Raw genomic sequence first — 24,142 nt, 5'->3', positions numbered from 1 at the left:
TTCATTCATAAACTACAATCGAGAGCGATCCGCTAAGGGCATCTGAATGATTTTCGTTTTTCCAATTCGTCCATTGACAGTCGAGTCATCCCTTTCAACAATTTTCTTGAGCGAAAGAGCAATTTTCCGAACGTACATCATCAGCCATGTAAAAGCAGTAACTCAAATGAATTGTCCAAACGTACGAATAACTTCCGTTATGCGCTTCCCAGACCCATTTGATGAAACACATTCAACACTCCCCGGAAAAATCGTTATTACTCTTGTCAAACAGCTGCTGCACATGCTTCATAGAACGCGAGCACTTGTTGTCGTTGAATGTTCCACTCTTTCATACTCTCCGCTGGCTTCCCAGAATCACCCTTCCTCTTACTCTCAATCAGAGCGTCCAGGCTGTGTGAAACATTTGTTATCATTTCTCATTTCCTTACACGGGTTTACCGCTGCATAGCCGCTGGGTTCCGTTCAATCCCTTGATTAACGTACGAAGGAATTGGCCCCCAGCTGACATCAATTCGTAATCAATGAGTTTATGCTTGATATATTTTTTACCTTCCACACGGAGGAAATGTTACAATTTCCCTTTAGGAAGGAGCTTTGGATTATTTGATTTTATGAACTGATAAACGCGTTGTAGTTAAGCATGGAAAGTGTCGCAATGGAGGCGCGAGTAGTTTGTTATTCAATGGAAGAAAACTATGGATTGCGACAAGACTGCCTATTTACACTGTAAGGTGAACACAAACTTGTGGTTTTCTCCCTCTCTGCTGAGCCACTGTTTACGACGGATGTCCATGTACTACACGTTCACTTTGTTCGACACCAAATGCAGCGGGCGGCAATCATTCCAACAAACAGCTGCTTTGTCACCAACCGACAGTAGGACGTGCTCGACTGTAAGAAATCAATCCGAGAACGCTGCGAATGTAAATCCATGTGGGAACGTTCGACGTGGAAAAACGCACTCAAGTCCCAATGCAATCACAGAAGCGCTAGCTAGACCGACGACACGGGTTTGCCTTCCATCCAAGCAAGAAAACTCCCATCATTCTCGTTCGCCAACAGGAACTGCAATTGTTGGCTGACTGTTTGCATTCCCGAATAAAGTAGGATAACCGCCCTCAGGGCATCTGAATAACAAATCATGGAATTTTTGGATTCATTTTGTTGTTCTCTGTAATCTAAATATGGAATATCATGTTATTGAATTTGGCTTACTTGATAACAAGACATCACATCATGTTATCGTTTTGTTGTTCAACTTTACTCGGGTTACCTACGGCTTTGACATGGAATTCACTTTGCAGCTTCCACGCTTCAGAATACGCTGCCTCTTCGCATCGCGGAAACGGTTTTTTGCCTTTCTGCTGCTAGGTAAAACATGGTTTGCATTGTGATTTCGATGGTGTGTAGTTTCTTCGCTGTAAGAGAAGCTACTTCTACTTCATTAATCGGTTTATAATAGAAGCTGTAGAAGGAGGAGGGAGAGATTATTCTGCACACGCTAATTTCATTGTATTTTGAATCATGCAATTTCCTACAATGTTTGCATCTTCATATGAATGGTGCTACTATATGGCATATATTTCTTTTATTCAAGGTTATTTATGCGTATTTTCGAACGACTATTATTCGTTATTTATTGAGAAATCAGGGATCTATGAAATTGCAGAAACGTTCAATAGTCAAGTGTAGTAAAATAAAAAAATTTCAGCTTTTTCTCAATCCGAGAGGGTACACGAGCACAAAATATTTCACCGCACTCCGCAAAGAAACCTGAACCGAAAAGGTAAATTGAAACAAAGATTTATTATCTAATCGATTCCAATTTCCTAAGAATTCAGTTACGGTTCCGAAACTGGAGTCACCATCGAAACATGTAATCGTTTTGTCTACTTTCTCCCCAACTCACTCCTCCGTCCTAGCAGGATGATTTTATACTCAACGGTAAATAAGCAGAAAATCTGGAAAACACACAGCATACCTATGAAAGCCGGCAATAAAAAATCTATTCTAGCTCCACCAGATAGTCGGGGCGGAAACATTAAAATTGCACCAAAAACGAGAGACTCCGGCACAACTGAGTTGGCTGCGGAAAGCAAAAGTACACAAGAATCGACACCGGCACACTTAACCTTTGCTGCTCTGCCTTTATCAGAGATCGCTAGTTTCTAGGAAACGTGGCTTGGATGCATAATCTCCCAACCGATGTGACTATCACTGAACAAAGTGACATTTATTTTCGAGATAATTTTGAGTGGAAGATAAAAATTATTTTCGCAGGCAAAATTAATTTGTTAAACATGTACACTATTCTAATTTCCTCACGACAGTTCAGGAGTCTAGCCAAACAGCAGAAACATTTTTAATTTTTGTACAATCAATGTAACCAGTATATGCAGAAAAAAAACGGCACAAAGAAACAAAGCACAGCGCTATGTTTTGAAAGCATTATTATCTAGAAATAGTGTTCTAATTAGAGGTGGTCAAATAGGTGTCCAAACGAGTTAAAAAATATGCCTCGTGTTAGAAGACTTTGAGTCTAAACTAGAACTGATTTGAAAGAAAATTAAAGTAACATAAAACATGCTTTAAACTAAAATTACTGAAGAATATTTGAACAAAAAAAAATTATTGAATGAAAACTCATAACAAAAAGTAAAATTTTGAACCAAACCTAACACAAAACGACAAGAGAGTCAGTTTTAGCCCTTTTCATCTCATAATATATTGATATTGTTTGATTATTGTGTTTATAGAGGTTTTTCTTTAAAGAATTTAGCACTTTTTTCACTTTGAAACATAAGTAAATTGTCCTAATCAAAAATGCAATTCTAAAATCATGAATTTGGTTCTGAAGATTGGTTTTAAATTATAGAACTTATTTTTTAGTTTCTGGACTCATACGTAACGAAAGCCTTTAACGTTTTCACTTTTAAATGTAAAACTTTACACATCTTCGAACATTAAGTACATAGGATAGTGACGACTTCGGCAGTGGTTTGCCGAAGCCGTTCGCTACCCTATTTTGTTTGTTTCATCCAAAAATATATTGCGCAGATTCTACCATTTAGACTCCACCGCGAGTATTATTAGCGTGATTTTTTTCCGTGTGTCAAGCACACTTGCACACAAAGTTATTCGACGTTTCTCCGAGGGGATCAACCGGGCTAGTTATTCTGCATGAGACGAACGAACGATCCTCAAGTTTCTACTATCGTTGACTACGGCATGGAATTGTTGGAATCTTCTTGAACAATTGTCAGCTTCATTTGTTTTGGCTCAGTATCTTTGACTATATGGCCAATCTTTGGAATCAGAATCGGATGAGGAAGAAAACGAGCCGCTGCGTAAAAAATTCGCCCAAGACAAATTACTCTCTGACTTTTAGTGACCATACGTAATTTCATGGGACACAGTTCGGGAGAACAGGTAGGAAGATGAGGTGTAGCTGATACTTCTCTTATTGAATTCATCAAGAACTGCTGGCAGCTGTCACAAAATTCCTTAAACGGGTAGTTTTGTTCATGTGCGATGAAAGTGGCGTTGCAAAACCAGTTTGGAATAAAAAGATAGCCCCGGGGAAAGGAGATTTTGTGCAATTTGCCCTTTTTAACGATAAAACCAGCCACAGAACTCTTCGTCCGGATCAACTGATAGAGACAATTCTCCAAAGCTGGAGAACTAAGTAAATACACTTGCTACTTCATGTTTATTCAACATCTGTGAGCAATCTTCAGCAATTCTTCAAATCCGAGTCGATTGAGATATTGTTCAAATCTCAAACTGGAATCAAATCTCCCACCATGAATGTATCCACACTTTCTAAAAAGAACCGTTACGTTAATACTGGAGTATGCTTTAAAAGTCTCTGCGATTCACAATTTGTAATCACGCTTTTCTTTTACCGGGCTATCCATCTTCATTCTACGTTCTACTTTCCCGAATACAACCTCATTAGGGTTGAAAAAGGGTCAATAAGCCGGAAGAAATACGGTGTAGATTCCCAAAGATTGCGCTCTTAATCATTTCATCCAGTTTTATATCACCTGAAAGTGAAATTGGGTTATTTAGCTATTCACGGATTTCCGGTTTTTATATATCATCTGAAAGAGTGTAATTTTCTGAGCAAAACGTGATTTTTTAAAACTTTAAATCATTATCCTTCGATTTTTAAATGAAGAATAAAAATTCGCACTAAATCGCTACAATGACAGTTGGTATAGACCTTTTTACGTACGAATGTGTTAGTGCCAACTATTTGGAGAAAATATTTATAAATAGCTGTTTTGTTCGCAATGCTATGTTTTTAGCAGCTGGACAAAAATTCAGCTGAACATTCATTATATGTTTTAAACTTGTTTTTGAATAAATTTCTCATTCGTGATCAGAATTCGGAAGAAGGCGCTTAATATAATCGACCAAAAATGGTCAAAAAGTGATAAAAGTCGAAGCAATGCGATGATTTACAGGTTGGAAGAAACAAAAGCAACTTTACTCGGGTTTACTCGTTTACTAGTGTGCGTAGGTGAAAAGTCACTTATCTCTACACTGAAAACCAAAAGTACCCATGTTCGTGTCGATTTCACTTAACGGCGTCGTTTCGTGCAGAAAGCCAATTTTGAGTAGTTGTAGTTTAATTCAATAGAAGGTATATAGTACTAATGTCGAATTCGTTTTTACAGCAGGACTATCCCGTCCCGGAATACGCTTTACAGCTGAAAAAAAAACACTTTCCGAGCAGTTGCAATGGTGTGCGTAAAACCAGAGGTAGCTGTCACTTTTGTTTTGGTCATTATCACCATTGTCTTTTATCGAAAAATTTGCCAATTTACTGAAAAATGACAAAATAACAAAATAAAATAAATAAAATTCAACCTGATGTTTGACACGCGAAAAACGATAATCAAAGCAAAACGATTTTGACACATTTTTTTTCGATTTTGACACAAACGTGTGAATGTGTTGGTGTCTTCAAAACTGCACTCTGTTTCTTGCGCGGACTGTCCGGGACAGAAAAAGGGTAGTCCGGGATAGTCCGGAAAATGTGAAAGAACAGTGATAGGACAAAGTGTAGTCCGCGGGGTAGCTACACCGCAGAAACGAAAACGACATAGGAGTAATAATACGTCACAAATACCCAACGTTTAGTTGATTCTTTTAAACTATACCTTGGGTAGAGTTCAGCTAATTTCATTCGATTGAATTAATATTAGTTAAAAAAAGCGGATCATTAAAAAAATCTATAAAATTCATCTCAAAACCTACTCACGTACCTTTTAATTTGGTGTAGCTGGCTTCATTAATTTCCCCTTTAAGAGCCTCCGTTCCTAGCTCCGTTCTCACAATGCAATTTTAATCTTCTTCTTAACTGGCGGCTATTATTTAAAAACAGAAGCACAAAAGTACATTTTTCACTTAACATCACCAATTTTAAACCAAAACTACCAATATCGAAGACAACTCTGCCACTTTCGCGAAATCAATTTCATCACGCGGTTTATAAATTTTCAACCAGTTTGATTTTTCATCCAATATTGGGTTCAAACTACTCAATGTTGACTTTTTGTCAAAACACCATCATTGAGTAAAAGCTTGTTTAAAATAAATTAAGTTTAAATGACTCAGCGATTGCATTGCAAAACTACCCAACACGTAAGTTGTATAAGGTTTACATCATTTCAGGTAGTTTGTACCCTCCGGTTGGATAGATTTCGTTTTCCGTGTATGGGCGAACTGTCATTGTAGCGATTTCAAGGAGATTTCGAGCAGTTTTGAATCGTGATTTAAAGGCGAAGGACAACGATAGATTTTTTTTAAATCACGTTTTACTTAGAAAATTAACTTCCGACATTGAGCAGTAGTATGTAGTTCGCACTTTTGGATCTTTCGGAAATTGATAAATTTTGACGCACTCGGGGTGTTCAATTTCAACCAATAAGCGAGTGGTTCCCAAAGTGGATGTAAATCTATACTCAGTTGTCTCCCGTTAGGTTTTCTGGAAGTCATCTGTAAGTGCTTCAATAAAGGTTCTCTGTTTTGCTTTTGGTGTTTAACCTATAATCGGTGCATCATTTTAAAACTATCTCACTGTATTATCGGTTGGTGCGATTGGTCTAATCGCTGCGAACATCCGATTTTCGAATCGTCTCACATCTCTAAGCGACCGCTTTCGAACAAAGAATTATAGCAAATATGCGTCACTCACATGTTGCCATAATCGAATAAAACGTCAAAAATATGTAAATTTATTTCATCGTTTGTTGGGTTGGGTCTGTTTACGTTCCACTAGTTGCACATTAAATGTAATTTTTGTCCCTAAAATTATCGATCATTCCTTCCTGTGCTTCTTAAAATGCATCCCACAAAAGTGCTTTTACCACTGCTAGTTTTACTTATTTCGTTGAAACAAGGTTAGTGTACACAAACGACTAATTCGTGTATATTAAGTTAACATTTTACACGACAGGTACGGCAATCTGGTGCTACCGCTGTACTTCGGCCACACCCGGATGCGGGGACAACTTCAACTGGCGCGGCATCGGCTACCTGGGCGATCCCTGTCCCGAAGATGACGATATCTGCGTCAAAGTGGTTGAACGAAAAGGCAGTAAGTTCTTATTGGAAATGTTACTAGGAAGTAATTGAATTTTAATGAACCGTCCTTTGCAGCAACGGAAACCATTACGCGGGATTGCCTAAGTGCACTGCAAGCCTTTCGAACAGATATTCCAGCTGATAAGTACGAAGGCTGTCGACCAGCCGCCAAGGACGAGCAGCTTGCTCACTATGTGAACAATTCGATCAAACAACTGGACGTAAAGCGGGATTACTATACCAGTACCAGTTTTTGTTTCTGCTTCCTGGATCATCGGTGTAACGGAGCACTGCGGAGCGGCGCCACTGTCTGGTTGGCGGTGTCGCTTTTGCTGTTAGCCTTTTTCGTCCGCCGTTCGATGGTGTGATGATTTGCAAGTCCGATGTTCGTTAACTGTAAGGGAACTATCCCTTAAAATCTTCAACATAATCTCGTCCACTATCTGCACTTCGTGCCATGTTTAAGATCATTCAACTGCTAACGTCATGATAAATTTGCACGACAGGTTTAGATAGTAAAACCAGAAATATTCGCACACATTTATCCGTCCGCTTAGGTATAGAAATTTTAAAGGCATTTTTTAAGAATCAAACTTTCTTTAAGCTATTGATGCAAAATTTCCGTCCAATAACTCGTGAATTATACAATAAGTAACGCATCGAACATTTATTTTTGTAAAAAATGGTAGAAATAAAAACTGAATGCAGACTTGCATTAAACTAAGTATTTTTTGTGTTTGGTAAATGCAGAAATCAATATAGAAAAAGGGGATTTTTCACAACTCAAACAATAGTACCGGGACTAGGATTCATTACACTTACGTGCCTATTTATTTGGAGAAGTGTGTTTTCTATCAAGCACTTCTCTCGACTCGGTTCGCTAATTAAGTTTAACTCATTGTCTTAGACAGCGAGTAGCGGCGTCCGGCTAGGGACGGTTAATATCTTGGTGCTAGGAATAATATTGTTCCACTATTACAACATCATATTAGTATGCATTCGTTTTCTAATCAATCTTTTACGTTAGTCCCATCAGAATTAAATTAGCTGTTAGGTTAAGGAGGCTTTCGCGGCTTAACACATTAAAGAAACCGCAGTCAATTGGGCTGTCTTTGTAGACGAACGGCTTGCTCTAGGGATATCGACACTTTAAGGCCAGGCGACGGCAAACAACTTTGAATGTTAGGACACTTGCGCGACAATGACAACAATGAGTTTCTACACTTTACGGGATGGTGATGAACGAATGGTAGAATGCGGAAAATGCTTCTGCTCTAAAGTACGGACGCCTATTCTAACGGAAAGTCATTACCGAAGCAGGTGAATCTGGCGTAACCTTCCAAACGTCATAAATTTAAAGACTTGGCAATGAACAATTTCTTTTAGATGTTTTTTTTTATGTTAACAAATTTGCAACAAAGGCAGTAGTCTGATAGGTACGACATTAATAGGCAAAAGTTCTGTCCATCTGGTAGCCCAACTTCTCAAGCGCCGGAATGCAAGCGTAGTTAACCATCGGAGGAGGTCCACACATGAGAACCAGTGTTGATGGAGACGGCTCGAAAAGATGCTCCTTGATCATTTCATCCGTAATGAATCCCTTGCCTTGTTTCCAGTCAGCGCCCGGACGATCCAAAGTGTACCATAACTTGAATCGGTCCGAATATCGCGCAGCCAAATCATCCAGCTCCGGTTTTAGTAAAATGTCTTCTTCAGTCTATAAGGAAAATTTTTGTCTACATGAAAGATTTTTTATATGTTATAAATGGGTTTACCTGATTGGCAAAAATAAGCGCCAGTTGGGTTTTGTCTTTATCAGCGTGCTTTAGAATCTCACGAATTAACTGCAACATTGGGGTTATACCGGTTCCGCCTAAAAAAAATGAAACAATAGAAAACATTATCGATAGCAATTACCGGTCATTGAATCTGTCTGTCTACCATCTATACAAGACTATTTGAGTGACGCAAAAAATCACATGTTCATTTTTCTTGTAAGTGCGTTCTGCTACTACGCACACCCACCTGCATGAGCACACCACCGGTAATTTCCAATCATCTAAGCAAGTTATTGCAACGCGCAAAAAACACATCCACACAAAGCCATCATCCAATGCCCTATTCAATCATCTGCGCACCCCACTATATGCAGCAAAAACACTGCATCATCCGTGCTTTCAATACGTAAACCTTGAAGCGACCGCAAACCGTAAGCGCCCCCTCACTCTTGCTTTTTCACCCCATACCCACTCCGCTCTCGCACTTTTCGCACAGCTCACAGAATTAAATAAAAAAAAACTACTCATTTGCATTGTAAACTCACCAGCAATCAAGCTAACTTTATCAGCTTCATAGATCTGCGCTGGATCCTTGCGAAGCTTCTTGATCGAAAATTTCCCATTGCCCAGGTACTGCAATCGTCCAGACGGACCTCGAAACGCTATCGTATCACCGATGGCCAAACTCTCCAGATGTTGGGACATTTTTCCGCCCTCCGGGAACTTCGGATGGACGTTCTTTTTGTACACCTTGATAACGAGATCCACGTGGCCGCGATCATCATCGCACGAAACCGGCGTGTAGGCGCGAATCACCAGCTCTTCGTTGATCGTCGCCGACAGATGAATATGCTGCCCAATCGGCAACCCCAGAATGTGATCCTTCGAGGGTAAACCAAACCGGAAGCGACGAGTGTCATGGGAAATCTCCTCTTTTTCCACCAACGGGAGCATATATTTCTCCTGAGGATCCAGCAGAGTCCGCGGTTGGGAGGATTTTTTCGCACCACTTTGGCTGCCCTTAGATTTGTCTTTCTTGCCGCTGTTCAGGAGGTAGTTGGCGATGAGGGCACCGGCGACCACCACCAGCATGCCGATCGCTATCGGAACGACCTAAAAAAGACCAAGAGGTAATATGTTTCAGTACGAAGTGTTAAATTATTTATTGTCATAAATAAATTTTGCGCAAAATATTGAATATTTTTTATCGCTTAAAGAGTGCAAAAAAAAGTTTGCACGTATTTTGACTGCAGAAACAAAGGAAGATAAAACGGTAAAGCGCAAAATCGCGGCATCATTGATTGCTTCGCCATGCGGGACATGTGGGGGTTTATTAAAGTGAAAACAGCGAGGAGCTGTCAAAAGAAATATGAATAGACCACATACGAAACAGCTCGGGAATCGGTCATGCATGTCACATGATTTTTCTATGATAAAGCTTCGTTAGTTTCAAACTTTTCCCAAAATTTGATTCCCAGGCAATAACTTAATCAAAACAATTATCCCACATGTATGGCTTACTATCGGGGCAAATCATTAGGCGTGGAGCGTGTGAAAGCCCCCCGGGGGAAAAATAGTGGAAAGCGTACTGATTGGGTCAAACCTTCACTTCCCAGACCATAAAAAGAAGCTCTTCCAATTCCAATATATATAAAAATTGGTGTTACGGTTCGGTTAAGCCTCTCCTCGCTTGCCAATGGCAGGCAGTTCGACCATTTCGACAGCCCAAAACCAAACGTTGAATTTGTTCCGTTACACAGTCGCTGGGCTGGAGAAACCAAAACGTTAGGTCGTCTGAGCATATAGATATGTGCTTCTTTGAGCTGAGTGCTATTTTTATCGTTTTTTATTTTTGGAAAACTAATTCTAGCCTACTCTATTACATGCAATCAAATACATCAATAGTAACAGTAATTCAGCCTTGACTTGCCGATGGCCACCTTGAGCTCATGACAGTAAATGTGGTAAATGTCGCCCTATACACGTGCTTGCTATGATGATAATCGATTCTGTTCGTCAGATTATAATCAATTGAAAAGAAATGTCTTGTCACTAAGTTGTCGTCATCGGTTTGATCGCCGTGTACACCTTGTTCCATTTTTCGAAAATCAAAAATACTAATGTCGTTTTCGTTTTTGCGGTGTAGCTACTCCGCGGACTACACTTTGTCCTATCACTGTTTTTTTTTACATTTTCCGGACTATCCCGGACTACCCTTTTTCTGTCCCGGACAGTCAGCGCAAGAAACAGAGTGCAATTTTGAAGACACCAACACATTCACACGTATATGTTAAAATAAAAAAAAATGTGTCAAAATCGGTTTGCTTTGATTATCGTTCTTCGCGTGTCAAACATCAGGTTGAATTTTATTTATTTTTTTTTTTATTATTTTGTCATTTTTCCGTTAATTGGCAAATTTTTTGTACAGTAGCACAAACGCGATAAAAGACAATGGCGATAATGACCAAAACAAAAGTGACAGCTACCTCTGGTATTACGTAACTGGAAAATTCTCTTGAAATGATAAAAAATAAGTCATATTTTATTCTACTAAATAAGCCATTACGATTCAATAAATTTTGGGAAACAAGTTTAGAAAGGCATTATTCCTTAAATCGGAACATTTTAGATATTTTTATTTATCAACGATATAACCAGACTGTTGCCTCCAGGCACGGGATTAATGCAGTTTAGGTTTCTAGATAGATAATTTAGTTGCCTTAAACTGGATCGACAACACTGCTTTTCGAAGTGTACAATCAATTCTACTTCACCTCGTAAATAGGCTTATTTTAAAAGTGTGAAAAGGACTATGGAATCACGAGTGATAGTGAAACTTAACATTATACCGCTGCTGCTAAAGATGAGTGCACAGGAAGGAGACAGTTTAAATGTGATCTTTTGAATACTTCCAAGCAGCGATGCCAACCTGTTTTCAAAAATAATCCGGAAGAATGCAAAATAAAAAAAGTAGGAGGGTGGTATTCAAGACACGACCGCATGACGTTGGACTACGGTATTCTTATATTCCATTAAAACAAATAATAGAGAGAATTGCAACTCTAGTATTTGCTGCAATTTTATCTAACAGTGCATTTCTGGATGCTGAGACGTTAAAACGTTATAAATAATAATATATACTGAAAGAATGGATATCTTTTATTTAATCGCTGTCATTTCATACATATTCGAATCAACCCTTTGTTTGCTGCACTACCAAGACAATCATTTAATTGAGCGAATTGGTAAAATTTTCCTATCTAAGCAAAAAGCAAACTTTACGAAACTATCTGAAATTGGAGCCCAGAACGATTCAACCGAAAATTTTAAATTTGAAAATTGTTTGAAATTTAATCGATAAAACTCATGCTAGGTTAGTTCCAGCCCAGCATATAACTTCATGTATTTGAAAAAAAAAACGTTTGGTTCAATAACTCAATATACCTAGCAAGAGCTCAATCACACGTTTTTCGGTAGTTGTTATCAAGGTTTGGGCGAGTGACAGGAAAATATCTTAACTTCTTCAATTGTGATTTAGAGCATTTCTAATTGTTTTGTTGTTTTTCACGATAGCGACAAGTTTGTTTCTCTCTCTGTGTGCGAGAAACAAAATCAAAACCGCGCACCGAGAAACAAAAACGAAAATTTAATGAATGCTCATTGAGAAAACTTGCAACTCTTTTTACCAATAACTTATGATACTCAAAAGAACCCGTTTTGATCTAAATCAAATTTCTAGTAAATAAGTGTTGATCATTCATAGGTAGTAATTTTTCCTCGATGAATAAAGACTGGCTGAAGAAGTTAAAATCGCTGCTGTAAAATCAAATTCACAACTGTGTTCGTTAAGACGTTTTATTATTTTCAATGACAATAATAATCTTCGATAAACACCCGCTATAGTTATTCACACACATGCTATAACTATCTAAACACGCGTTAAAACTATTCATACACACGCTGTAGCTATAGCTATCCATACACACGCTATTCCTTTCCATACATCCGATACAACTATCTATACACACGCATAAGCTATCCAACCATGTGCTATTACTATCCATACATACGCTATAACTAATCATTACACACGCAGCAGCTATCCACACACAAGCTATAACTATCCGTACACACGCTGAAGATATACACGCAATAGCCATAATATGCTACACATGCTAGTGTCTTACACACGCTATAGCTAGCCATACACACGCAACAGCGCCATCTCTATCATCGCAAATGTCAAAGCAATACAGATGCACATACGCTATATGTGCACACTGCACACACACTAAATGGCGGTAGCTTTCCTAGTGGCGGTGCTGGCTCGTGCAGTTTCTGGCTGTTTTCACCCAACTCAGATCGAAGGAGAACCGAACTGAATGAAGAAATGCAGCTTCCCACTACCTCCGCCGCTGCTGCCTGATACCACCGCTCTGGTTCTGCTGCAGCTCAGTTTGGCCGCTGGAATCAGCCACCGCTGCTGATTATACAAGACCGGCCTGGTGGCCTTTCACTTGTTAACTGATGACTGCTATGAGACGACACAGGCTATTATATAGCCCAAAGCAAAAATCCATCCGCGAGCAAACAAGAAGCGAGCTTGTGATTGGTTGAATGTGCACGACTTTTAACACAACTTTTAACTAGTTTAGTATCGAAAACATATTTAAATTATTATATGACAATCTTGCGCAATATTTCCCCTATCAATCAAGCCATTGGTGTTTAGAATCTGTTCAGTGGTAATGATAAAAGAAGCATTTTAAAACGGTGTTGAAACACCTGTTGCAGCTACCGAAAGCGAGCTCGTTATTGGTTGAAAGCTGTGAGACTGTTTACAAAGTCAGATCGGTTGTATCCGTTAGTGTCGACTGTGCTTGTGAAGAGAGGTGGTGATTGGTTGCTCGGTATGATTTAGACAATCGATGTGATTTATCAATTTTTCAATAGTGTATCTCGAACAATAGGTTATTTTTGTTACATAAATTCAACCGTAAAAGAATTTCTGATCGGTTGATGCCAAAACCTCGAAATTCTGAAAAGAAATGACTGATATATAAGCGCTCAAAACCTGACCACTTTTCCCTGGTTTTCCCCGGTTGAATTACTAGATTTTCAAATTCAGGTGCCTAACTTCGATATAGACGTTAGTCCAACGTCAAAACTGGAGAAACTGTTTGATTCTCAGTTCAAAAAGGTAGCGTAAATATCATTTTATTACATGGAATCAAGAAGGGTGAAAGAGATAATGCGTTGTTATTTTGAATTTTTCACTGGTGGACATAATGGTCACTAGATATTAACGCTGGTGTACTCGAAATTTTGAAGATGCGACTGGAGCTAAACCAGAAAACCGAAGAGCATGAATGCACGAAATACTGAAAAGACCATACATTTAAGAAGAATGAATTCAATAAATATGGTGACGGATAGAAAGTTGGGTAAAACTGGAACAATTTTAAAGGAACTGGGGATATTTGGCCGCCTACAAAATACTCTCATAGATCCTGTTCCGTCGTCTATCACCTCTAACAAGGAGGTTCGTGGGCCAGTAAAAGCGGGTTTTATGGGAGCCCGTGCTACCACGGAGCAGATCTTATACAACGTGCCCATACATCACATCTTCATCGACTTCACGGCGGCCTATGATACAGTCGATCGAGAACAGCCATGGCAGATCATGCGCGACAACAGATTTCCGGATAAACTAACTCGACTGATCAAAGCCACCATGGCGCAAGTGACGTGCTACGTGCGTGTTTCGGGGATACTCTCGAGTCTCTTTGAATCGCGCAGAGGGTTAAGACAAGGTGATGGACTTTCCTGTTTGCTGTTTAACATCGCCTTCGAAGGTGTGATCAGAAGGGTGGGCATCGACACGAGGGGCACGATTTTCACAAGGTCTGTTCAGCTTCTGGGCTTCGCGGATAACTTTGACATCACGTAACTTTGCGACGGCAAAAGAAACTTACGCCCGACTAAAAGCCGCAGCCGGACGAATCAGACTGCGAATAAATGCGTTGAAAACGAAATACATGCGAGCGAGAGGCTCCAAGAAGAACATCAGCCTCTCAACTCAAGTCTCTGTAGAAGGCAATAAGCTTGGTGACCGCCAGCAACACTAGCAAAGAAATTCAAAGACGCATCCAAGCTGGAAATGATGCCTCCTTTTCACTTCGGAAGAGACTTCGATCGAGTCGAGTGCGACGACGTACGAAGTTGACACTGTACAAAACCTTGATAAGACCAGTAGTCCTCTACGGAATCGAGACAACAACGCTTCCCGCGGAGGACTTTAACGCCCTTGGAGTTTTCGAACGGAAGGTGCTGCCGACTATCTACGGTGGAGTACAGACGGACGACGGAGAATGGTGACGACGCATGAGCCCCGAGCTACTTGGAGAGAACCCCATTGCACACCTGACGAATGTCAATAGGTTGCGGTGGGCCGGTCACGTCGTAAGGATGCCGGACAGCAACCCTGCGAAATCACTTCTCTTCAGCAACCCTGCCGGCACCAGAAATAGAGGGGCGCAGCGTGCACGATGGCTCGACCAGATCGAAAGAGACGCCTGGGGAGTTCCCAAAAACACAACCCAAAACCCCCCCTTGATACAGCACGAGTCACTACGGCTCTCGTCTGATTGGTAAGATAAGGTAAGAAGATATTTAGCCCTGAGCTGTTTCGCTGGCGTGCCCAAAAAACTGGAGATATCCAGGAAAAACTAAAGAGTTGGCAACGCTGCTTCCAAGATCCTTCTTCATACATTGCACACTGGGAAAAGCGCAAATTTCCTCTAAATAATCGCCGCTGGGCTGATAGCCTGAAACATAGTATTTCTTATGAAAAATTGGTCAACAAACCGATTAGTGATGGTCGCGTTCTGCGCAGGACACGCCCCTTTACATTCTAATTTTTTAATTTTTATAAATAACGGACAAAGTTACAAACAGATTACAATGAAATTCAATAGCAACCTATGGGATAACTAGGCCTTTCATTCGAGACTAGTTTTGTGAAAATCGGTCCAGCCATCTCTGAGAAAAGTGAGTGAGTTTAAACAGTCTCTGGAAAACATTTCTTTACATAACTTTTGAACTATATATTTAATCTTTATGAAATTTATAAGTTAAGAGTTCTGAAGATAGCCCGTTCATTTGACATCTGTGTAGTTTCTGAGATATTGACGATTCGTGATTTTAACATTTTGATACATAACCTCTAAACCAAAAATCTGAATACAATGAAATTCAATAGCATCCTATGGGGTAACTACACCTTTCATTTGCAATTAATTTCGCGGAAATCGGTCCAGCCATCTCTGAGAAAAGTGAGTGAGAAAAAAAAGTTGCACATACACACACACACACATACATACATACATACATACAGAAAATGCTCAGCTCGTCGAACTAAGCCGAGTGATATACGACATTCGGCCCTCTGGAGCACTTTATTACCTTTAGTTTTTTCAGTGATTGCTATATCTTTCTAGGAGAAAGGCAAAAATCAGAGAAGAAACATTAATCTGTTTATAATTAAAGTGTATCACTTTCACGGTGACACCGAATAAAGCATTTCTCGCGTAAAATTGGCCAGTAAATCGGTTGGTGATGATTTCATCCAACGCAGGGCACGGAAAAAGATCTATAAACCCAAGAACACGCAAATATAGGGTAAAAACGGGCAAAATACCCTGTGTCATACACATGGTAAAACTATCACCAATCGATTTGTTGACTAATTTCACATAAAATTACTGTAATTCAGGTTGCTAGCCCGGTCATTATTTAGTGGAAATTGGAGTTCCTTTTTCCCAGTGTGCATTGGAAGTAACAAACAAAAGAACTTGACGAGGTAAGTAACTAAGTTCATGAAGTTTTGCATGAAAGCTTCGAAAGGGTATCGCACATCAAATTGCATCACGGAAATGAATTCTGTAAGATATTACCTAATTTAGTTGACCGACTTTCAGACAATAAAATATAACCCATTAGTAGGCTTTTGGCATATTTATTTCATTCAACTTCAATGCCGGAACCAGTGTTTTTCGATAGGCCGTAGTTCCGGTGCGTTGGAAGGGGGGGTCTCATGTCCTTGGGTACGAAAGTGACCCCGTTGGCTTCGTACCCCTCCAAGACATAATTTGAATAGTGGAATAAGCATTCTGCTCAGGTGGCAAAAGGACTGCGCCATTCGTGAATACCGGGACTGTAAACGGGGAGATCTACCTCAAGGATTGTCTATAAAATTCAAGAAATTTACTTCCGGAGACTTTAATATTTTCAAGTTGGGAAGTTCGAAGGGAATCTCAGTATCAATAACAATACACGCATTTGAAAAACAAAAGAAACATATGTAACTGTCTCGAATCGACAGGAAGGATGTTTGGCCCCGAAATATGAAAAAGCTCGTTCCAAGAAGCATACCCTAACAACCTATTGCTGAGACGTATTCGTTTACGAAAGAGCGAAAAAATTCGAAACTACATCCTAAGCTGACACTATCGGCAAACATCAAACGCGTAAAAAAAGTCATCAAAAATCATTTGTAAACAAATCATTCTCAAGAAACACTTTTGTAAACAAATCGTGCGAGGAGAGTTCGCTTGATATCACACGTTTGGCACGTAATGATTAGTTTGATTTTTAATTTCCAGCATTATTTCTAGAATTTCAAAGATAGAAACTTCCATGCATTGAATCCATGTTTCATACAGTGTTGCACAAAATAGCACTTTGTCAGTTTCAGCAGGAATCATGGTATTAATTGACTTGACTAATCACTCGAAATGCTGTACTGATAATAAGCTGTAGGTAATCAGATATAACGTCAAGGAAAAATACACTAACAAAGAAAAATATAAGTGGAATTGAGTTCACATCACAATGATTCTTTTATTTTTGAAATTAAAAAATTAATGTGGATTTTGTTTTATGTGAACGTCTTGAACAACCTACTATGTATAACACTCAAATTAGATTAGATTTCCTCGCTTCGATTCAAGAGATCGAAACTAGTTCGTACTCCTGGCCGAGACAAACGAGAGTCGCAAACCTACCATAATTCATTTGTTTTGTGAAGGCCGAGCGGTCTACATTTCTCAAGTTTCAATATGCATAGCACTCGAAAGGAATTCGAACAATGTAAAGGTAACCAACCATTAATAAAAGTGACTTTTAAATTAAGACTCATTGAAAGATGGCGTGCATGACTAAAAGAATATTGTTCTATCGCATCAATCAGCTGTAAGCAAAAATGAAATAAACACAGCCGGCAATTTTGACGCTTCCTCTGGCACCGATGATATATGCGTGCTCTAGACTAAATTGCTATGTAAGCTTATCGCAACTGTTGTCTTTCAATGACTTTTAACGGGAAATCACATCACTTTTAACAAAATCATCATGACACTTTCAATGTCAAAATTCTTTCTCGCAAACCGGTGAAGACATTCCCCGTCGGAAACTAATCACATCACTTTCGCACCTTGTCATTGCGTAATCAGAGCGAGCTTGCTGTTATCGCTACCTAATTAAGATAATGATGCCACAGCTAGTGTGAAAACAGTACCAATACCTACATCGAGTTCTAACATGTTGCACTTCGATGCGCTTCCTCCTAAGTTGATCTAGACAAACACTAGCCAAAAACTTAAAATTTCTTAATCTTCAAACTAGGTTATAAACGCGACCACCAAATGCCGTTAGTGCGTTTCGCCGATAATCAACCGATCTACGCGAGAGAAACGTCGCCGCTAGACTGAATTCACGGTCGACCTGCACGGCTATGGGCACGGTGGGACTGGCGATGATGTACATTCTCTCCCATACTAACCCAGTGCCATATTCGAAAGAAACGGGCAGCGCTACGTAGCGTCACGTTATTCAAACAGGCGAAACGGAACAAAAGATCCGAACTCATATTTCTCTTTTCAGTGTCGATGCAGAGCTGATATGATCCAATTGCTTAGGTTTGATAACAACTCAGAATTTAAATTGCTTTTCACTGATGTCTATGAATTTCTAACAACTTTATTAAGTTAAGAAAAGTCTCAAACATAAACATAAGGAACCATTTTCATAATCACGAATCACGACAACATCCGACCGACGGCCGAGAGCCAAGGGAAACAGCAAACAATCAAACCAACTGGAAGAAGCAAACCGGTATCGCGGCGTATCGCCTGACAAACGAGAGCGACCGCGAGATTCAAATGAATTTTGTATACAACTCCACGTTTCGTGAGTCGAATCATGTGAGTTCTCGCTCTTGTTTTCGTTTAGGAAACAAAAAAGATGCGAGCGGCATCATTTTTATCTAGGAGAGAATTCAAGGTCATCTGTTCGCCGGCACGCGATGACGCTGCCCCTTTTGCTCAGATCAAAAGTGATTGTAACCTCCTAAGGTTGGTAAGAGTAGGTTGGTTCTAGGGTTCCATTATTTTCAACCGGCAGGGAGTTATCGGATTTTAAAAATCATTGAAAATATTTGTTACTTAAAACACAAATTTTAGCATCGAACCAAAAACCAATCGTAAAATCCTCTATGGAAAAAATCGAAAGTTGAAAACCAATCATCTAGTCTAAAAATACTTTATTTCCGTATAAAAATCACTGTGAAAAAACGTCAGTATTCTTTGATTAAACAAAATTTAAATTAAATTTGTGTTTTTTTTTTGGGGGTTTATGTTGCGCTATCTGAAAAAATCCAATGTCGTACCTCAAACCCAACCGGTACAATAATCAAATCGACTGCGCCTCGCTTATAATTTTACTACCAAAAAGCACGTGGGTTTGCCCTAAGATCAATGAGTTTTCCAGGCTGAGCGCAAACAGTATCAACCAGTCATCTAATTGTTAACAGAATTTGATTTGAAGCCATCCCGTTTCAACCCGCTGTTATTTTATAAAAGTTTCTGTAAAAAAAGCCCCAAAGGTTGTATGACATGACGAAGTAAGACAAAACAACTTTGAAAGTGCGTAGTTCACAGTTTTTATTAAAAAATCAAAATTTAAAAACATGAGTTTTTCTAGGTAATTTTTTATTTTTTTTCAACTTTTTTTGAAAAAAAAAATTTTTTTTATAAGTGTATTAGTGTATTTTTTTTTTTTTTTTGAAAGAAAAATTTATTATCTTCAACTTTGCCTAGGACATCAAATTAACCCAACAAACCGTTCTACCAACAACCTGTTCTTAAAATATATGCAATCATCATTACCTTCCCAGAAATAGCATTTTTCTATACAATTTGAAAAATATTAAAGCTGGGACATTTTCTGTAGAACAACTTTCAACTCAAAAACTTTTTGACTACTAAAAAGATGGTTTTTGAAAGCAAATTTTATACTTTTCAAGTCGATTGCTAGATTGATTTTGTTAAACAAATTCTACTTAAACCTAATCTTCTCCAACCCCGGAGAGAAACAGTTTTCTTTTCCGATTTTTATCACTTTCTTTGGTTTCTTTTATATTTCTTGGCTTCATTTTTGTCACCCATATTTACCAAGAAAGAAAACTTTATTGCTACTCATTTTTATCACCTACTTATTTCGCTACCATGCGGACGCCGTTGTGTTCCCACAGGAAGCAAGGTGTTTGGTATCAGCAGTTTATACCGGCGAAGGAAAATCGAGAAAATATCCTTTTTCAGACTACGCAACAGTTAAAAGGGGTTTTCGGCCATTTTCAGCCTAATTTGGGATCATTTTCTATTTTGACCTTTCCTGGTTTTTATAAAGGGTTTTCGGCCATTCTGAGCTCAATTGGGGATCATTTTCTAATGTGGTTTTTCCTGGCCTTTAGAAGGAGTTTTTCGCCATTCTGAGTTCAATTTTGGATTATTTTCTATTTTGGCCTTTTCTGGTTTTTAGAAGGGGTTTTCGGCCATTCTGAGCTCAATTTGGGATCATTTTCTATTTTGACCTTCTCTGGCCTCTGGAAGGGTATTTCGACCATTCGGAGCTAAACTTGGGATCATTTTCAGTTTTGACCTTTTCTGGCCTTTAGAAAAAAAATTCTGTCATTCTGTGCAAAATTTGAGATATTTTTCAATTTTGGCCTTTTAAAAGGCTTTTCGGCCATTCTGAGCTTAATTTGGGATCATTTCAATTTTGGCTTTTTTCTGGCTTCTAGAAGGATTTTTCGGCCATTCTAAGCCCAAATTAAGATCATTTTATTATTTTGGCTTTTAGAAGGGGTTTTCGGCCATTCTGAGCTCAATTTTGGATCATTTTCTGTTTTGGCTTTTTCTGGCCTTTAGAAGGGGTTTTCGGCCATTCTGAGCTCAGTTTTGAATCATTTTCTATTTTGACCTTTTCTGGCCTCTAGAAGGGTTTTTCGGCCATTGTGAGCTTAATGTGGAATCATTTTTTATTTTGGATTTTTTTTACTTTTAGAGGAGTTTTCGGCCATTCTGAGCTCAATTTTTACCTTTTCTGGCCTCTGAAAGGGGTTTTCGGCCATTCTCAGCTTAATTTGGGATCATTTTCTATTTTGACCTTTTCTGAACCTTTTCTAAAGAAGGGTTTTCCGGCCATTCTGAGCTCAATGTGGGATCATTTCTACTCTGAATTTTTCTGGCTTATAGAAGGATTTTTCCAATCGTCTAGCAGATACGCTGACGTTTCTGTCTTTTTTCTCTTTCTCTCGGCGTACTCTCCTGTCATTATGACGTCTTCTCTGCATTTGTGATGTTCTATGGGGAGGTGCTTACAAATACTGGAGGCTCCGATGACAGCCTTTGAAAGGGCTTTTCGGCCATTCTGAGCTTAATTTGGGATCATTTTCTATTTTGACCTTTTCCAGCCTTTTCGACCAATCTGAGCTCAATTTGGGTTTTTCGGCCATTCTAAGCCCAAATTAAGATCAGTTTTTTTTTGCTTATAGAAGGGGTTTTCGGCTATTCTGAGCTCAATTTTGGATCATTTTCTATTTTGCCCTTTTCTGGCCCTTAAAATGGGTTTTCCGCCATTTTCAGCCTAATTTGGAATCATTTTCTATTTTGACCTTTTGTGACCTTTAGAAGGGTTTTCCGGCCATTCTGAGCTCAATTTGGAATCATTTTCAATTTTGACCTTTTCTGGCATTGAAAAGGGTTTTTCAGCCATTTTGAGCTTAATTTTGGATCATTTTTTGTTTTGACCTTTTCTGGCCTTGTTTCCGGCCATTCTCAGTCCAATTTGAAATCATTTTCTATTTTGACCTTTTCTGGCCTCTAGAAGGGTTTTCGGCCATTCTGAGTTCAGTGTGGGTTAATTCTCTATTTAGGCTTTTTCTGATCTTTAGAAAGGGTTTTTGGTCATTCTGAGCTCAATTTGGGATCATATTGACCTTTACTGGCCTTTAGAAGGGGTTTTCGACCATTCTGTGCTCAATTTGAGATCATTTCTATTTTGGCCTTTTCTGATCTCTGGAAGGGTTTTTCGGCCATTCTGAGCCCAATTTGGGATCACTCTCAATTTTGACCTTTTCTGGCCTTTAGTTTTCGGTCATTGTCCCAGCTCGATTTCGGCCATTCTAAGCTCGATTTGGGATCATTTTTAATTTTGGACTTTTCTGGTCTTTAGAAGGGGTTTTCAGTCATTCTGAGCTCAATTTGGGATCATTTTCTATTTTGGTTTTTTCTGGCTTCCAGAACCGGTTTTTGGTCGTTCTAAGCCCAATTTGAGATCATTGTCTAGTTTTGCTTTTTCTGGGTTTAGAAGGGGTTTTCGGCAATTCTGAGCCAAATTTGGGATCATTTTCTATTTTGGCCTTTAAAGAGGGTTTCGGCCTTTCTGAGCCTAATTTTAAAGAAGGCTGTTGTATGATAGAGTTGAAATTTTCATGGGGGCTTTTTTCGAGAAGACAACGTTTATACCAATCGCTAAGCGAAATTTGAAAAGTCGATTTCCATTGGCTTCCTATTGTTCTCCCTAAACTGTTCTCGAATTGACCATTGACTGAACTACACAACCGTTTTTTTATTAGCACGCGTGTTGCACGGTAAGTGGTATCGCTGAAGATAGCAAGAAAACACCCACAAACACTTCTAGTCTCTCTCTTCAATATTCTTCCGCATTCACATCTCTAGTACAACACAACTCGTTGAGTAAGTGATGTGAGCGCACTATACCACTGATTTTCTAATCCCGTTCTGCTACAGGATAAGTTTCATTCAACAGAAACCGTAACATTTTTCACATTTCAATTAGTGCAGCTACATGCGAGTAGATGGTTTTGTGTTGAGTTTGATTGAATTGGGAAATTGATATTGTTTTATAATAATGCGTTCTGCTGGTAAATACTCACGGAATAGAAAAATAGATGAATGTAAAGTCAATGCAACATTTATCAAATCTTTTGTAGATGTTTTCCATTAATGAATAGACAAAAAGAATGTTAACAATATACCGTACTGCATCAAATTTCGAACACTTAAGCAATGATGTAACTTCTTGAACTAAAAACTCAATGAAAAATGAATTTTCTCGTCGATCTTAAAGGTTTAACATGTTGGTTATTCTATTTTTGTTGCAATTAGTGTTATTTATATAGATTCGAAAATGTTTTGTTTATTAAATCAACGAGAATTCAGAACTCGTCTTTGATTCAAATTCCGAACACTTCAATGTAATCACTAAGAGATAGATTTTTCAACGCCTGCTGGTTCCCTGGAAGTGGTCCTACAGTGAAGAGCTATGCATCACTGGGTAAAGGACATTCCGAGGAACGGAATTGTATATAATAATCATACTTTTGATCACTCTAGCTGTAATAATGTGATTTTTATTCCGAAGTGTTCGAAGTTTGAGACTGTTCTAAGTTTGAGTCAAAACGGTACTGCTTTTACGAGAGGAAGATTAGGAATCACATGAAATTGATGATTCCTCTCATTAGTTACCTAACACATGAAAGTTCGTCACGCAATTGAAGTCACCGGCAACGCTGCGGCACCACACTCCCCAGAAAAAGCATTTCAAACCAATGGCAACGATTGCAATGATCAAATTGATAATTCAGTGCATAATTATGCTAGTCTAGTCTCACCTGATTCACCGTGACAGCCATATCAATTCCGCTCCGGTATTCTATTAATCAACCTTTTCGTTTTACAATCGATTATCTGAAAAACACGAAAATGGAATAAGTAAACTTACTTTGCATAAAGAGAAAATCAGTAAAATAATAATTTCACTATCGTGAAAGTATTATTTTGTTTTTTTCTGTGGCATGTATGAGAATTGACGATAGGCTGCTGCTGACATCCCTACACAAAGGAATATTTGATTCGCATGGGAAATTATGTAATAATCGGCGAAAAACCGACCACGTTAGAGCATAAGTTAGAAAATTATGCCGATAACCGGAAAGGTCAGGAAACAACATCAACGTCTAGTTTTAAAGGGTGTTATGCGTCAGCTGAAACGAACGTAAACAGATTTCCACAGCAGCATGCGGATCAAAGCCGATACCTTCCGATCGGTTTATTACTCACCCTTGATTCAGCACTAATAAGATTCGGAGGATTTCGACTTAGAATCGAAAGCAGATCGGGGGAAACCACTATTCTACGTCTAAATTCACTAAAACATCCCACACTGGTTCCGTAAAAGTGCCAAACTAGGCAAACTAGATTGTCACCGAAGAGCCTTCGCCTGTGGCAATGGCAACACACTAAACGCGAGTACCTAATAGTAAACCGAGCGACTGTATACTAGCAAATGAGCGGCGGGTGATACTGAAAACTGACGGTTTCCTTGAGTGAGCCGCAGCACAGGAA

At 39.0% G+C, this 24,142-nt stretch overlaps 2 protein-coding genes across 3 annotated transcripts; one reads left to right on the top strand and one right to left on the bottom strand.

Annotated features, from left to right (window-relative positions):
- Positions 1 to 6,244: 6,244 nt before the first annotated feature.
- LOC129722591 (uncharacterized) lies at positions 6,245 to 7,321 on the top strand. The gene is made up of 3 exons (XM_055676177.1): positions 6,245 to 6,413; positions 6,470 to 6,610; positions 6,673 to 7,321. The coding sequence occupies exons 1-3, from the start codon at positions 6,356 to 6,358 to the stop codon at positions 6,963 to 6,965; spliced, it is 492 nt and encodes a 163-aa protein (XP_055532152.1). The 5' UTR covers positions 6,245 to 6,355; the 3' UTR covers positions 6,966 to 7,321.
- Positions 7,322 to 7,400: 79 nt separating this feature from the next.
- On the bottom strand, positions 7,401 to 24,119 carry LOC129722589 (NADH-cytochrome b5 reductase 2). 2 transcript variants are annotated; one of them, XM_055676175.1, is made up of 5 exons: positions 23,858 to 24,119; positions 23,410 to 23,485; positions 8,921 to 9,488; positions 8,373 to 8,470; positions 7,401 to 8,314 (listed from the first exon to the last, which is right to left on the bottom strand). In XM_055676175.1, the coding sequence occupies exons 2-5, from the start codon at positions 23,428 to 23,430 to the stop codon at positions 8,042 to 8,044; spliced, it is 960 nt and encodes a 319-aa protein (XP_055532150.1). In that variant the 5' UTR covers positions 23,431 to 23,485; positions 23,858 to 24,119; the 3' UTR covers positions 7,401 to 8,041. The 2 variants fall into 2 exon arrangements, with proteins under 2 accessions (XP_055532150.1, XP_055532151.1); XM_055676176.1 differs by lacking the exons at positions 23,410 to 23,485; positions 23,858 to 24,119 and adding an exon at positions 17,963 to 18,180.
- Between the last annotated feature and the right edge of the window lie 23 nt (positions 24,120 to 24,142).

This window comes from Wyeomyia smithii, chromosome 2 (assembly GCF_029784165.1).
Source record: "Wyeomyia smithii strain HCP4-BCI-WySm-NY-G18 chromosome 2, ASM2978416v1, whole genome shotgun sequence".
Taxonomy (NCBI): domain Eukaryota; kingdom Metazoa; phylum Arthropoda; class Insecta; order Diptera; family Culicidae; genus Wyeomyia; species Wyeomyia smithii.
Note: the sequence above shows the minus strand (reverse complement) of the source record. Positions and strands in the feature narration are given on the sequence as shown.